This window comes from Thermobia domestica, chromosome 3, assembly GCF_964235325.1.
Source record: "Thermobia domestica chromosome 3, izTheDome1.hap1.1, whole genome shotgun sequence".
In the NCBI taxonomy this organism is placed as follows: Eukaryota; Metazoa; Arthropoda; class Insecta; order Zygentoma; family Lepismatidae; genus Thermobia; species Thermobia domestica.
In genome coordinates this window covers 253,407,258-253,425,401 of record NC_137456.1, presented here as the reverse complement: position 1 = coordinate 253,425,401, position 18,144 = coordinate 253,407,258, and the positions used below count along the sequence as shown (strand labels likewise).

At 35.2% G+C, this 18,144-nt stretch overlaps 1 protein-coding gene across 4 annotated transcripts in view; it reads left to right on the top strand.

Annotated features, from left to right (window-relative positions):
- Positions 1–18,144, top strand: part of LOC145681022 (transmembrane protein 117-like) — a 483,227-nt gene that overhangs the window by 259,739 nt on the left and 205,344 nt on the right. For all 4 annotated transcript variants that reach the window (XM_081752312.1, XM_081752315.1, XM_081752314.1 and 1 more), the window contains one exon: positions 13,894–15,615. In XM_081752312.1, coding sequence (XP_081608438.1) covers positions 14,511–15,615 — 1,105 coding nt within the window. In that variant the 5' untranslated portion in view covers positions 13,894–14,510. The remainder of the gene's footprint in view (positions 1–13,893; positions 15,616–18,144) is intronic.

Below are 18,144 nucleotides of genomic sequence, written 5' to 3'. Positions count from 1 at the left end.
GCCATATGTATCACATATCCCATCAATTCATAAAAATTTTGAACACAAAATTACGGTCGTCCGTGTGACGTACTCCCAAAAGGCCTAATGTGTATCACCCACCTCACATTCAATGAAACCACATCCGTGTAGAATTTAGAAAGGAACTTCTTATGATGTATACAGGATGTCTCAAACGTTCCCTGACATAGGATAACTCTGTTATTATCAGAGTTACAACAAAATGTAAGAGGAAAAACATCTCGAAATATGACGTTTTCAATCTAAAGTGAACACTTTTTAAAAAAAATCGGACGAGATGTTTGTGCTGTATACTCTTTATGCACCCAATTTTAAATGAAAATGCAACGTTGTCATTTACCTGGACCCACAACATAAGTGAATGAAGTTACTGTTTGAAACGGGGGCTGGCCATCGACATGTTAGCGTAAAAGACAGTAACTTCACTCACTTACGTTGTGGGTCCAGGTAAATGGCAATGTTGCATTTTCATTTCACATTGGACGCATAGCGAGTGTACAGCGCAAACGGGTCATCCGATTTTAAAAATTCCTTCACTTTAGAATGAAAACATTATATTTGGAGACGCTTTCCAAAGTAGTATAATTTAGTTTGTTTAAATTTACAATTTAATACAAGTAGATTCGGATTTATATGCGTAGGATTTTGTATGCATCTAACTAATGAATTCTTTATTTTCATGCTTAACTTAGTGACTTGGCTTTGGACTGCAACTGATTATTGTAACCCATTATTGCTTGAGAAGAAACAAGATATCCGAATCTTCATTTGGAGAAATCAAACGTCTATTGGAAAGCTGGGGATTACAATCATTAATTTCTACATTTCAAGGTGCGTAAATTATATATTCTGTGTTTGTTGTTAAATTACTATTACTATTATTGGGTTTAGAATCAATCAAGCACTTCATGATATTTTATGGGGATCAAGATGGGTGCCGGATAGATAAGTATTTGAGCGTCAGGCTCTTATTTCTTTTCAATTTAATATTTAATCAATGATTATTTTTCTCCCTCATTATTCCACCAAATCGTATTCCAAGATCATATATCCATTTTTGATCGATATATCCATATTTTTTAACATTATCTCTTTCATATTTCTATATTTTCGATTTTTGATATTGTTTATATTTCGATATTGCTGTATTTTTCGATATTTCGAACAAGTTTCGATAGTTTGTCAATATCGATTATCTATATCTAAATTCGGATATCCCAAAGCCCTATCGAACCCCCTCCGAAATGAAGTTTTTGGCTATGGACCTGATTAGGGATGCGCACGAGACAAGACGAGACAGAATTTTTGTTACGAAATTCGAGACGAGATAGAGCTCTTCCAATAGAAACGGATCCAGTTTTCGAGACGAGACATAACTTTCGCGGCACCTTTTCGAGAGGAGACAATCTCAAATCTTTTCTCTTGCGCATCCCTACACTTGATCATGAGGTATCAAAAAAAAAAAAAAAAGTTAATGAGAAATACCGGTAACATGTAAATACAATATAGGTAGCTAAAACATTTTTGTTTTCATTCTTCAGTAATGCATTATTATTAATCTCAGGGGGGCGCGGTGGCTCAGTGGTAGAGTGTTAACCTCCGGTGTTTGGGGTCCCTGGTTCGATCCCAACTCGCGCCGTGTGGACTTTGTAGTGGACAAACACCGTGCTCGTGGGTTTTCTCGGGGTTCTCCCGTTTCCTCCCACTTTCTTCATTCCACCATTTCACTCATTTCTCATTATCTCCGTCTCCTGTAGCCTAACCGGCATAATCGTGGGACGTTAAACTTAAAGATTTCATTTTTTATTAATCTCTGTATTTTATAGTGTATTCTCAAGCTTAAGGTGATGTATAATTAAATTTTGAATTCAGTTAACTTATTTTGTTTCTCAGATTGTTTTTAAAATGTATGTACAAACGTTTATTTTCATTCTTGAGAGTTTAAAGTGACGTATAGTTATTAAACATAGTATTTAATATTGTACTCTTAACGTGGAAGTGATATACAGTTAACTTTTGAATTCAGTTAACATTTTTCTCTCTGAAATTGCTTTAAAAAGTATGTAAAAACGTTTTTATTTTATTTCTTGAGTGCTAAAAGTGATGCAAAGTTATTAAGCTTACTACTTTATATTGTATTCTTAACCCTAAACTGATACACAGTGCGTTTTTGAATAAATTATGTCAAGTTATTTGAGTGACGAACACTGGTAGAAAATCCTGACTACTACTGGAACATTTTGATTTTAAGGTGACGACTACTGGTGCAAGGATTTTAAAATATTGTTTTTCCTCCAACGGCTACTCCTTTTTTAATTCTAACTACATGGTCATTATAGGAAGGATCAGTGAGTCTTTCCAACTATGGTACAGCTCCGACAGATTCACGATGCTCAGAGAAGAGACAAAATAGTATGTTTTCAACCTTAAAGTGAGAACCACTGGCGTTTTTACCCTGCTATGCAAAAGTAAGTGAGTACTCCAATGGAGTTCCAATGCGGTACTTAATTTCTGCGTTTTAGATATATGGAAATACATGTCTCTAAAATGTAAAGAACTGATTTTTTTTTTTTTTTTTACTGAAAACTGCAACTCGGTAAGCCTTATGGATACCGAGGTATGGGAAAATAAACTATAGGTATGTGGGGCTTGCATACTTGACGCTACAATTCGGAAATTGAATTAAAATATGACTAACGGCTATCAAGATGTTGTCAAATAAAGGGAGGACCAACACAGTTAAGGGGTTTTCGTGTTAGATGCTAAAATTTCCGAAATCGGTCATGGAAAGTTAATAAACACCAGTAGCAATTTCATCTTAAAGTAATTAGATATCTTCATGGGGTGTTAGAACATCATGGAGTCTACCAAAATTAAATTTTAAAAGCTTTTGAAAATATAATCTGACATTTGTAAACAGTATTTGAAATATGTATTTACCCAAAACTTCCAGCTAGTACATCTAACATCTGGAGAAACACTGTGAAATAAAAGCTTGAAATTTCGGAAACAATTATTGGTCGCAACAAAATTAAATAAGATGGTACTTCTATGGGTTAAATCAGTACCTCAGTACAATTTCGATCGAAAGATTAGTTCAGTCCTAGGTTTTCTTCAGGCAATTCCAAGGGTTCATCGAGCTGTGCAAAAGAATGAAAATTCGCTGTCAATATCTAAGATAGTAAATAAGATATAAGGAATTATATATTTTATGACGTGAAAATAGAGATCTTTATGGATTTGTACTTTTGGGTCTTTCCTAAAAGAAAAAAATTCAGAAAACTACTGTATATACCTTAATAGACAATTCAGTGGGCGGGGACACAGTAGCTTAGTGGTAGGGTATTTAACTAATCTTTTTTTTTTTTTTTTGCAGAAACTATTGGAGTATTCACTTAACCCATAGAAATACGATCATACTTAACTCCCTATTTAATTTTAAAATTAAATAAAAGGAAATATTTCAGTGTAGCGACCCACGATTATGCATTTTAGTCTCAGGGAGATTATGATTAAAGCAAGTGAATGTTGTTGACAGAATTGATGGAATGCAAAGGTGGGAGGAGAGTACCCCGAGAAAACCCACGAATACGATGTCCACTACAAACTGACTTGGCCGTGGATCGAACCAAGAACCCAATACACCAGAGGTAAGCACTCTACCACTAAGCCACTGTGCCCCCGCCCATTTAATTGTCTATTAAGGTATATACGGTTGTTTTCTGAAATTTCTTCTTCTTACAGCAAATACTCAAAAGTACAAATCCATGTGGGTCTCTATTTTTACGACGTCATAAAATACATAATTCCTTATATCTCGCTTGCTATATTAGATATTGACAAAAAATGTTCACTTTATTTCAGAGCCCGATGAACGCTTGGAATTGTCCAAAGAAAATTTAGAGCTGAATTAATCTTTCGATCGAAATTGTACTGACGAGTCTGAGGTTCTCACTTAACCCATATAAGTACCATCTTATTTAACTTTTGTTAGGATCAATAATTGTTTTCTGAAATTTCAAGATCTAATACGCTTTTATTGTATGGTGTCTCTCTAGCTGCTAGATGTACTAGCTGGAACTTTTAGGTAAATACATATTTCTAATACTCTTTACAAATGTCAAAATATATTTTACAAAACTTTTAAAATTTAATCTTGGTAGACCCCATGATGTTCTTAAACTCCATGGAAATACCTAATTATTTTAAGATGAAATTGCTACTGATGCTTATTAACTTTACATGACCGGTTTCGGAAATTTTACCACCTAACACGAAAACCCCATAACTATATGGATCCTCCCTTTATTTGACAATATCTTGATAGTCATATTTTAATTAATTTTCTAAATTGTACTGTCTAATATGCAAGCTCCACGTACCTATGGTGTCGCTTTTTATTTCACCATATTTCGGTAACTGTTAGGCGTACCGACTTGCGGTTTCGGTAAACACACACCTCTAACGTTCTTTAAAACGTTATTAAGACATATTTTAGAATATTTAGAAATGAGAGTTCTGGGAATATCATGGTACCCGAAAACCCCCATCAGGGCGTGTGTGTAGTGTATTTAATTGAAACTACTTTTGAGGTTGTTGTAAGCCCTCGTAATTACGTTTCCGAAACTGCACCATCTAGTACGCAAACTCCACAGTTCTGTAGTGTCGCTCTTTATTTTCCCATATCTCGATATCCATAAGGCTTACCGAGTTGAGGTTTTCGGTAAACAGATGTCAGTTCCTTACATTTTAGAGACATATATTTTCATATATCTAAAAAATACAGACATTAGGTACCCCATGGTAGCCCGAACACCATTGAGGTACCCACTTACTTTTGAATGGTAATACATTTTGAGTTGTTGTTCAGCATCAATAAACACTTCATAGTTTTTCTACGTGCAACCCAAAAGTCCATACCTGACCTAACAGATTTTGTCCATTTAATCTCAAAAATGTTAAGATACTTTGTATTGTTAAGTACAACCAAATTAAGCACACTGAATATAACATTTTAAATATTTTCTGATTTTTGTTGCAGGTATTTCGTGCATCAAACCAGGATTCTGCTTGAAAGACAGTCAAAAGAAGCAGTGTAGGTTGTGGCTAAAAGTACGCCCTTTCTGAAGACAGACTCAGTTGTACTTACATTATTTTGTACGAATATATAACCCTAATAAAGATACTGTACTACAAATTATTTCTTTCTTCCATAAATTATAATAAAATATTATCTCTGTTTAAAGAAAATGATTGTTAATGTTAAGTCATTTTAATTCTTTTTCTCTGTAATAAGAACATTATCCCTAGCAATATTTTTTATCTTTGTGCTATTGCGATTGGATGAAGTAAAATTCTATACGAAGCACTATTATTTCAGACATGCATTAATAACTAATGTATTGTTCTGTATGTAAGACAATGTGTATACTGAACATGTCTAGCGAAGGTGTTGTTTTAATACAGAATCTATAACTCAGCTTTTCAGTAGTCAACTTTATTGGGAATCCGAAGAAAGAAGTTAAAAAAAAAAAAAAAAAATGTTGGACTTACCAGCGTGTGTGTGTTCGAATTCTGGACTAATCCAAATTATCCAGAGAAATCATTATATATTTCTTTGTTGCTATTTCAGATGTATCCTTTATCCAAGTCGTATGAAACGGAGACTTCATACATCGCTATACTTTGTATGAACTATGTTCCGTATTTACTTAATCACTTTGTAACTTTCTCTAGTGTTGACAAGGCCGCAGGTGTCAATCGAATAGTTTAGTGTTTCACTCATGTCACCTTGTGACTAAGGTACGTCCTGTCGGTATATATATGGTACTGGGTTCAATTAGCGATAAAATACATTTTTAGCGTTAAACAAATGCAAAAATCTATACGAAATGAGATACCGTGATCTCTGACTTACGGATAACACCAAGCAACTAATGGTACTGAGTGTGATTGAGTTTACTAATTACTATTTGGCTAAAATCAGTGTTCCTTTATCTATAGTTCTTTTCGTGCTTTGAATTGCAAAGTTTGAAATAACCGTTTTAAATTATTGTGTATATATATCTTCCGAGTAATTCTGAGAATCATTGCTCTTTCTTTAAGCAATGTATGAGACTGTTAAATTGCTCTTTCCTTAAAATGTTGCACTAAGAAGGATGCATCCAGGAAAGTCCAAATTTGCAGAATGTCTATAGCAGGGAAGAATAAATATGTTTAGTCGATGGCTGCACAACGCCTCCGCTGTCACCACGTTGTCACACAGCGAATACAGCGAACGTTTAAGAGTATTCTGCACTTACTATTAGGTATCGGCCTGGGAACTTTGGCGCATCTACCCAGTCTCCTTCTTGGTGTTTCATTTTTAATGGCGAGTACTGAGTAGGAATAATATTGTAAGCGAATGCGTTTCCGGCTGACACCACACTTTTAATTATTGCGACATTTAAAAAAAAAAAAACCTGTTAATTAAAATGTACAGAGAAGTTATTTCTGGAAAATTCTATTCAGGCCTCTTGTGGTAACAACTGCACTTTAGTAGAAGATACTATTAAGGAAAAGAATGAGGTAAAATAATCTTTATATCGTACAAGCAATGGATGATAACAGCTTAATAAATGATTGTACGTAAATCTTGTTTGAGTTTGAATATAGGATTGTATAAGGCTGTGCATTTTGCATTATTATTGAGGTGCTGCAACTAACTAACTGCAAACCATATGATAAATTCTTACAGTAATATATCACATATTGATTTACTCTGTATGGAAACGAAAATAGTTTAATACATGGTTAACCTCCTTTGTGCCAGGGGCGGATCCAGAGGGGGGCGATCGGGGCGATCGCCCCCCCCACAAGAGGAAACTTTCTTATTTTATATATAAATAAACCCATCCATAACAAGTTTGGAGCTCTTAAAAGTAGCAGTATTACCGCCGACCGCCCCCCCCCAGAAGTCCGTCCTGGATCCGCCCCTGCTTTGTGCCCATAATTTTAAAATTAACGCTTGTGTCACTTTTCAACACTTGACTTTGCAGTAGCTTTCCAACGAATTAGCAGGAAGCCCAAACTTATAGGACACCCTGCAGGTAAATACATTTCTTTGGACAGTTTCACTGCTCCAAACTAAGATTTGAAAAGTGTAGTATTGTTAATTTTATTATTATTGGCACAAAGGAGATCAACCATATTTTAAGCTATTTTTGTTTTCATACAGAGTAAAACAATATTTGACAACATTACAGTAAGAATGTATCATGCACTTTGCAGTATGTTGCAGCACTTTAATAATGGTGCACTATACGTACACTCTAGATCCTGCATATGTCCGATCCATACATTACAAGAAGGCAATACGTATTCGATACAGGTAAAATCTGTATATTTCATATGGACAACCTATTAGCTATATACATCCAATCTATACATTACATATGGCCAACCTGTACGCGACATACGTATAATCTATATGCTGCATGCAGACAGTCTGTAAGCTACATATATGCACTCTGTATGGTGCATACGGATACTCTGTATGCTGTATCTGGACAAGCTGTGTGCGACATAAGGAAAATCTGTATAATACATACGTACAATACGTATACTGTATCTAGTCGTACGTATGGGGCACAAGTACAATATAGATGCTGTCTCGGGGTTGAACGCAAGAAACATACGTACAGAACGTATATTGCATACTTCTTGAAATCATGCTCCGTCCTGATAGTCAGTGTATGTCGTCATTATTAACCCACATGCTACATACGACCCTGACGTCACAAAGCTAGATATTACCTCCGTATATACTTGTTACTGCAGATAACGTCACACGAATGACGTCATTGCACTTGTGCAGACAGTACGTATAATACATACTTTTTCAGCTATACGTTTGCTGCAGGATGTTATATACGGTTGTACGTTAAGTCCAGAAACTACAGGAATTACGAATGTAACCTACGTTTTTAAGTATGCCACCTACATTTTTTTTTCTCAGTGTAGTATTGAATGGGTATTATTCGGCACCAGAAAAGACGATAATTAAATGTTAAATATTTCAAACTTTAATTTCAGATAAAAAATTATACAACTTCATTGTTTTTATAAGAACAACTCTACAGATGAACTGTAAGATCAATTTTTATCTTATATGAATCATTTTTTTCTGTTAAACAAGTATAATTTTATTGAGAAAGTATACGAATGTATGTTTAGTTACAAAGTTTTGGAGGATAAGGACTCGATGGACTCCCCGTGAGTGCGCTCTTGGTGTACAGCACTATGAAAGTGTTCTGAAAACTTTGCAGTACAATCCATGCGATATTATGCAACCATAATCACACTAAAGACTTTATGGTTGCTTATAAGCATGTTACTTTGCCGTAATTAATCCTATAATACTTTTCATAGTCTAGCTTCAAAGACTGCCATCAGAATCTAAAGGAATTGAGATGGTACCACCAGGAAGGTGTATTCTTTCAAAGACAGAAAGAATAATCAAAACCGGTACATCTATGTCGAATATATATAGACTGGTTAAATTGAGAACCTGATAATTTTTTGACAAATTTTTGACTCAGCACTCAGTCAAAAATATTTTATTTTTACATCCCGGTTGATCTATACCTTTTATCCTAATTTGGTGTCAGAAATGTCCTTCCGAAGGAGTATGGTGTTGTTTTCGAACACCCTGTATATAATGCCAAAAAAAAGGTATTTAGAAAGTTCATCAACGCTTGTTTTATTATGCAGAAACACAACCATTGACTACATTAACAATGCGAAACTCATATTAAGTATGTAAACATTGATTTATGAAATGTTTTATTTTCTGGATTATTTTTAGCTGCTTTTCATCTACGTTTGTATGGAATAAATAAGAACAAATAACCCTTGTTCACAAATAACTTTATAGCTCATAACAAGGGTTACAAGGGTTACAAATTGTTTCTTTTTTAAATAAAAATACGTATATTAATATCATATTGTCAAATAATATAAAAACATATCCTCGCTTAATTAAAATATACATATAGTACAACTAATGTAATTTTAAAGCTTTAAAAGACTCAGCGTACACACACTATGTCACTGCAGTAGTTATTAGATCGTAATGTGCTTTGATATTAGTTTACGACACTTTTAGGTGAAAAATAAATTTCATATTAAAATAAGTTTTTTTTTTTAAAAAAAAAATCTTGATTTAGTAATTTCAAATATAAAAGCTACTCTTTTAATAGGAAATATACCATATTTTTACTCGCATGTAATCAGCGTTGTGATAAGGTTTGAAGTTCATATTTTTAAGGTTATCATTAACCCTAAGAATTCCAAAGGAGGGATCATGAAATAAATGTTACATTTTGTACAATTAAACAAGCGTTTTCTTTTCTAGAATTGAAGACTCGCAGTAGAAAACAATGTAAGTGCCACCTTGAAACTGTTACACTTATTTTATTTTTTGAATCCGTTTATGCCATAGTTAAATTTTCATACTTGGCTATACACTAAGTTGTAGTTCTAAGCAATTGTATTTTCTATTTTTTGACGCTTGGGCACAATTTACTATATTTTGTTTCTACTGTTACAGTAACTTTTGTGTTTGGTACTTACATTGTTTTCTACAGCGAGTCTTCAATTTAATATTTTCAAAACAAATATATATAAAAAAAAAACTATATCAGGGAGAAACTAGAGTTTTTCGGTGTCTTGTAAATGTTCAACAAATTTTTGTGGTATGGCAACTTTATTTCGTTGCCAAATTTCTTTACTTGAAGGTTTCCTATACTTTATTGGTTTTCGTATGAGGAATTACGATGCAAATTCTACCAATAAAATATTTCGCTACACTACAAATGCTTTCAAACATCAAAGAATCATCAATACATTTTTATTGTATTACATTTCTCTTTTCACCCAATTTAATTAGTTAAATATGAATAAGAAAACGAATAGCTAAAGACATTTTTTTTTCAGATTTTCCTTGATGAAACTATCACATCATCTTAAACTATGCAGGCAACATTCATTTGGTTTCAAAAGCTTTATTTGTAATTTTCGTCCCACATTTCGGTTTTCTTTAGTTAAAAAAAATCATGATAAGGACAGTATAGTGAGCAGCACATTCTTCAAGACATTCTAGGACTCTATTAGTCCTAAAATATTTTGAAGAAAACATTTAGTTCAGCATTTTTTTCCTCTTGCCTGGAAAACTTCAAGCGAAGTATGAAAAAATACCTATTTACTAACACACGATTAATTGAAAAGCAATGCCCTTTGTCAGGTTATAGAATTTTTCATACTTCGTCAGGTTATAGAATTTTTGAACCTTATGTAAGTATAAAGGTCCACCCTTCATATTTAAGCAAAAAGGTGCTTCAACTTCCTCTTTCATTTGATCTTCTTTCATGTGCTAAATATTTTTCTATCAATAATTTTTACTCCTAAAATAGGTCAAATGAAAAAGTGATCAGCTCTTTTCAGTTCATCCTGGGTATATTGAGAAATTGAAAGCAACAAAATGCAAACAAGATACAGCTACCGGTGCTCATGTGAGAATTTTGTATGAGAGCAGGAGGCTTGGTAAGTGTGGCATGATATTATCAGCTATCTAATGCAATCGTAGGGACGTCATGTCGTTCCTACTAGAAAATCGCTTTCCACCATAAACACATTGTAATATTGTTTCTATTTGGTAAAAGTCTCTTTAATATACATCAACGAATTGTAATACGCTGACAGAAGGTTCTCGAGAAACAACAGTTTTTGTATGCCAATTTCGCTGTGAAATCAGTTCTTTAGTTAAAACCTGTTTTCTTACTTTTATTTTTATTTAGTTCCTATTTGTATTCGAATTCCTTAACGAAGAACTCAAATGTCATGCTTTTGATCTAACGCCGAGATATAAATCTGTGCTATAGGTTGTCAACTTTTAGTTTCCCAGGCCTTCTTCATGCAATGTTTGTAGTACCTTCCACAACAATAAGAACTGTTCATCCAGGCCAGTATTTTTCAAACTGTTTTTTTTTAAGTGGGGACTACCTCTACTAGTCAGAATGTTATACAGACCAACTTACACACTTTTAACCCCCTTGGGTGCAAATTTATATTTTTTAAATGTCTTAAGCACATACCACTATTCAATATACTTACAATTTTAAAAAAGTTATTAATTAAAATGTTCTTATTTATATATTAATAGAAGGAAATACGTATTATGTAGTTGGTTTAATTGTAGACTATCAAGAATATTATACAGGGTTTTCAAAACAACACCGACAACGTTTGGGAGGTGATTCCTGACACCAAGATAAGACAAAAAGTATACACAAACAAAAATTTTTATAGAGGTAGTCGATGAGTACTTCAAATTATAACTCCGTAGTTAAATTCTCTCCATGAAAATTGTTGCGTGAGTTCCTTAGGATTCTGAATCATGGATTTTTGGATAGAGTACATATTAGTTCCTAAGTGAAATCTTGACCCCACTATGGTAGATCCCATAGTTTTGGAGCTATGGACCTTTAAAGTTCAGTTTTTCATGTTTTCGGCAACCTATAACTCCGAAAGGAAGCATTTGTGTACCCAGGTTGGTCTATACTTTTTGTCTTATCTTGGTGTTAGGAATCACCTTACAAACGTTGGCGGTGTTGTTTTGAAACACCCTGTATAATAATAGTCTACATCTATATAAGTTATTGGTATTTGAATAATATTTGCCTTGTTCTATTTTATGATCTCTTATTTATATAATTTATACCTAAGATTCTAAACTACTATGTGTGATTCGAAATTCGAAGTCTTTCTATCTTTTTTTCTTGGACTAATGTTAAATCTAAAAGGACCACAACGGTAAACCTCGAGGACTACTTGTAGTCCGCCGACCACAGTTTGAAAAATGCTGATGAAACTCATAGCAAATGCTTCTAACCGTGACTGTATGAAACGACCGAGGTTATTTATGGGGGAGTTTCGTCATCCACTTTGTTACTAATATCTGTAAAATATACGATTCCAAACATTCTATATCAAAAAAGAAGCCAAGTTCCGAACGACTACAAAAAAGTAATCTTATCAGTAAAGTCAAATTCTTCAGCCAAGGTAAGTTATGATATCGATTCTGCCAAGTTCTTTGAATTAAATTTCCTGATTCTGAAAGTATTTGATGAACTTGACTAACCGGTTACATTGTCAGTACAGCCAATTCTTTAATCAAGGTAAGTTATGATCTGTTGTAGCCAGTTCTACTTGGCTAAAGAATTTAACAGTATTGACAAGTTTACCTTTTCGTAGTCTTTCGGAACTTGGTTTCTTTCTGACACCGTGTGTTTTAGATTGAGATGTCAGAACATTTTGTAGATTTAATTTGACTGATTGCTGCACTCAATATAGCCCACTTCATAATACTTTGCAGTAAATATTTTATCTAAGATAATATGTCTGATGAAGGCAGTGACATAGTGTCGAAACCATAACACAAATTAGTAATAATAAGTGTTTGCTTCGATCAGATCTTATTTTTACTCGTATTTAAGAAATTTTCCCTTTAGCTAATAAGTAGGTATCTAAAATTGAAGTGCGGGAAGACATGTGTTTGGAACTAAGATCTTGCGCTCTGGAGAGTTATGGAAGCCCAAAAAGTCACAAACAAATCAGCGTGCGCAGCAGAGCAGACAACGAAGATCCAGCCTCGCTGCTAGCTAGCTTTACACGAACGACTACATACACCGAAATAATAATTTTCAAGGTATCACTGTTCAGTAACTAATAACGCCAGCAACGCCAAATTGCACACAGTTATTAGTAATAACATGTTATACAATAGTATCAAATCTTATACAGGTGGGAGACAGTTGAGAGTTGAACTACGAACCCACTTAAACTGTATGTTTTGTGTTTTTAGGCTGACTCACTCACGACCATAAATGTTTGGTATGTTGTGACTAGCAAGAATTGCTAAATTTTGCACATTGATACGGGGTAACATGTAAAATTCTACAGCATTTCAATATTTAGGGCATTGAAATGATCATTTTAAACAAGTATATGATTACTGACTATAACTAATAATGTTAGCAATGCCAAATTACTCACAGTTAGTAGCAGACTCATATTAAGGGCGGACCAGTCTTTCCAAGATTCTACAACTAACTGAGACCCGAAGATTTTAAAAAAAATACTGAAAACATATTTTGAAACCCCGAAAAAACCCACGCACACAGTGTTTGTCCATCACATAGCTCACATGGAACGAGGCAGGATTGAACGATGGACCTCACGTATGAGAAGTGACTTCTCTATTGGTGAATCCCTGGCCTCTCTGCTTACTAGTAATGATATATTCGACAAACTATTTAAGTACTGAACCTTAAGTACGGAGACCATGGAAGTTTGAGATATGAACCCGTCGAAACTGCATTTTATGTGTAAATTATAGACAAGATCGAAATTGTTGTTTTCAAGATGTTGACTAATGGAAAAAATGATCTACTGTAGAATATCTTTACGTTATTATTTCGTATACTCTTTATCGAAAAGAATTATATTCAAGACTAAGTAGAAATACGAAAGTTTGTACATTGATTTATACCTACATCTCCAGAAAATTCCAACATTTTGAATACCACTGGTAGGGAAAAAACAGTGGCATCAACATCTCAGAGTATCATTTAGTGGAATAGAAATAATAGTAATAATAGAAAGATTCAACTAATTCCCACAAAGATGACTTTCGCTTATAGTGAAGTCTATATAGATATTAAAATATACATAAATATAGTCATGTAAAATAATTCTAATTAAAACACTTTTCTTGTTGGTTTACTTACCAGTAGTTGATAATTCTAACATTACTTCTTTTCCGTATCATTGCAGGTGTTGTCAGCGATGGAAGAAACATTCGGCTAACTAGGAAGTAATGCTTTAGTATTGGAAGAGGAGCAACATCATGATGGATTAGTGTGTAACCATTGTGAGCAGGCGCCATGTTGAAGGCAGCCGTGCTTAGTATAGGATGTATACACAGGACAGAACCAATATGAGACGCTCGGCTCAAGTTCGGGTTATATTCGCCACTGGCATAGGCTAGATATCAAACAAATCCCCTTTTCGACCAAATAAATTATCGTTAGTGTATGTATAAAGAAGAACTGGTTTTTATTGTCGATTCTTTTGGTACATAAGACACGGGTTTTACTCTTTTTGCATCTTCCGCTGTTATAAGCGTGTGTGTTATAAAACATATATATTTAAAAAAACGAACGTCTGTGTGCGTATAGATGTGATCGTTTGTACATATGTGTAAATTTCATTGGTGTCAGTGGTGTGTATGTTGTTAGGTGTCTTGTGAAGCGCAACAAACGACAAAAGAAATCACGTTTTTTTCTCTTTGTACGGAAAAAAATATATAGTGATATTTCATTCTGAGAGTACTTTGTATACGTTTTCAGGGAAAGTGACGGGTAACAAACAGAAATTAAGGAGTTAAAGATATGGAGGTTAAGACCGGTTTTTCGCGTCCACTAAGATGCTCTCTTCTGTCGCTTAACACATGCAATGGCCATCTCGAACGAAAGAGCCTGAATGGGCAAAGAAGGCCCGAAAGTGCTGCAGGAGGAAGTACTCTAGATTTTTGGAACCGTGTATCTCAACAGATGTCATACATAGACGGAAGTACTCTCAGTTCTTTGAACAACAATCATCTATCCCCTCAAACGAGGAGTATCTCTTGGCACCTAAGCGATGGTCAAGATGCTGAGGGTTTTCTTGAGCTTGGTTCCTTACCGCCAGGTGGCAGTAGTATTGGTGCTTGTGATGATGACGATGGACTTCTGCCACGTTTGCCTACGCCTCACTCAGTCACCCATTCGCCTACGTGTCCTAATTTGTTCGATCCTTTATTTAGCCCTCCTCCTGCACCACCAACTACTCCTGCACCACTTGCCACTCCAGGCTCCGACGGGATGGAATTCCGTGCTCCCCTTGCGACTCCTAGCTCTTTAGAGCCTCCCATGTCTCTTTTGACACAAGAATCGTCCTCCGAGGCCCCAGCGCCTATAGCTACCCCAGGGTCCCTCAATACTCCAGGCTCAGCGCCGACAGTAACTCCAACGTCATTAGAAATCCCCACACCTGGTTCAATGCCTGGGAAACCTAGTGTCGTAGAGTTGGACTCATCAAGTGGTAATGGTGCCACGAGAACAAGAGTACAAAAGCAATTAAGTTTCGGTGACACACTGGACACAACAACAGTATACACACCAGAAGATGAGTTTCGTGGATATGTTAGTGATGGTGATCTCACGAAGGTTAAAAAATCAAGCACGGACCAATTTCACAACTCTGTCCATCCACCGCCTTATCAGCGTACTCCTCCGTTCTCCCATGAGCTAACGAAGAAGGCGAGCAGTTGGGAGGAAAGTGAAGCTCTTCAGCGACGAAAGAGTGTTGACGGTCACAATTTTCTCGTTTATTACATGGAAAGAGATCTACGCTACTACTTCCAGCATCCATACGCTCGCCTCTTCGTCACGTATTTCGTCATATTTTGCAATTTCTTGTTGTTTGCTGAAGATCCTGTGTCGCACAGTCATACAGGTAAGTCCAGTATAGAACACATATTTTTGTTGTAATTTAATACAAAGTCATATTTTTAAATATAGCATCTTTATCTCAACTTCCTAAGTGTTTTATGCTAATGATTTTATATATATATATATTACAGATTTTGTTAGTGGTGTTTATTACCTGTACACACCCACACATTTTAGGATAGCGATTTTTCAAACTTTTTCAAGTCGAGAGTATTTTTATTAGATTAGTCAGAATATTCTACGGATTATATTTTGGCCCCTTCGAAAGCAAATTTATAATTTTTCATGTTTTACATGATAATTAAAATTCTCCTTATTTTATATTGGTATGAATGGTGCAAAATGCACATTAGTTTCTTTTAAATAGTTGAAGCCAAGAATATTTTAAGAAAGGAAGTCATAAAGTAAAGGGACTTCTGTATTTTTCGCACTAGGGTTTGGTAACACTGCTCGTAACCAGCGTTGAATTAGTGTCGTCTGCAACACTTCTATGCAACATGTCACTCTGATTCCCGCATTAGTTGTTGGAATGTAGCGAACCGTTAAACATGGCAGCTCCATTGTCGATCTGCACCAAGGAGGAAATGAGGGTAGCGATTCGCTTTGTGTTTGCAGAAGGTGTTAAACTTGTGGAAATTATTCGTCGAATGCAAGTGCAATATGGTGACAGCTGTTTATCGCGAAGCATAGAGCACAAGGGTTGAACATCTCTCACAAACATTTGGGCCGTTATCGTCGCGAGGGAGACGAATTTTTACAGCAAATCGTTACTGTAAATGAAACTTGGGTACATCATCGCAAAACCGGACAGTAAGGCTGCGAGCATGGTTTGCAAACACCCATCATCACCAGAAGTTAATAAATTTAAACGTCAAACATCTGCTATCATTGATGCGGTGGAAATTTGATTACAGGTGCACCTAGTGTTGTAAATTTCCGGAAATTTTGAACCTGCTGGTAGAAAACGGTTTTTCCGGTTTCTTTCCGGAAAAATTGCGAAAATAACAAAAATCTTCGTATTAGGTTAGTTTTACTAGTAATGGAACATTTTTTTTTTCGAACGCGTGAAAAATGTTGAGAAATTTCAATATTGTGAATATTGTAATGATTTTGGTAGGGTCAATAATGGACGAAATTTATTCCCTTCACCAATTTATTATAAAATTTGATAAATACAAAACGTCTTTGATTACAAAGAGTACAATACTGTTTTCTCTTTAATGTCCAAGTAGAGGAGAATAGGTATTTTGCACGGTGCTCCTTCTCTCAAGGCAGTCTCCAAGGCACTTACCGATTCGGTGAGCCTGGAAGGATAGCTCCCTCAGCTCAAGGTAGCTTCGCAAGGCTTGGTTGTAGAAAGGACCCCTAGTCCAGTGCGACCTCGGGAACGATATGTGTACCCCTAGTCCAATGCGACCTCGGGAACGATAGGTGTACCCCTAGTCCAGTGCGACCTCAGGGCGGTGTAGGTGATTTGATCAGTTGGACGACTGATGTTGGGTCCCTCGGTGGTCTCCTTTTATTTGTCCTCCTCGGGTCCTTCCGTGAGGTCCGTCTGCTTTCGGCGTTCCTCGGTGTCCTTCGTGTCGGTTTCTTGTCTGCTAGGTTGTTTATAATCATTAGCACGTGTTGAGCTGACACGTGCGTCTGTTGTGATGTGGGGATCCTTGCAATATTTAAAAAAGAAGCATTCGAAAATAAAACTGTTGTAATTATTCTTGAAAATTAATAGTCTTCACTCATTTCCTTTATATGCTTTTTAGTCGTTTATTCGTGGTTGTGCATTAATTACAGGACTTTAACAGCTGCATACACCATCTACCTCGGGAAGTGTTTCTATTGTAACAAATAGGCCTCTTGAATGAAACTGAGTTTTTAATGTGCTCTTTGATCTGGTGAAATTTTAGTTTTAACCAAATTAGTTTTTAAAAGAGAAAGCAGTAGGCAAATGTCCCTAATACTCATGTACTAAGACATCTAATTACTATTATTTAATATTCAAATACAGACTTTAATATAAACTTTATGTACAAAATTTTGTATGTAAACAAATACCTGTTTTCTAGTGCGACAAATTATCTATCTATCTATCTATCTATCTATCTATCTATCTATATATATATATATTTATATATATATATATATATATATATATATATATATATATATATATATATATAAATGAAAGTGACTTGAACCACCAGACTGGTCTCGATAAAAATTTTCAATATAGATGAGGTTCGAGCCTGGGATGGATTTTACCATTTCACTTTGAAGGTGCAACTTGGATGAAGGAAAGGGAGATATATATAGAAAATTACCGATCTTAGTGTCGAACAAATAGTTTTCGTTGTTGCTGAGATTAACAGTGACATTTCCGATTAAGCTTAAATTCAAATTCTGCATTGTTCACCTCCGGTGCCTCCAGCTCGCGCCGTGTGAACTCTGTGGTGGACAAACACCGTGGGTTTTCTCGGGGTTCTCCCGTTTCCTCCCACTTTCTTCATTCCACCATTTCTTTCATTTCTCATCA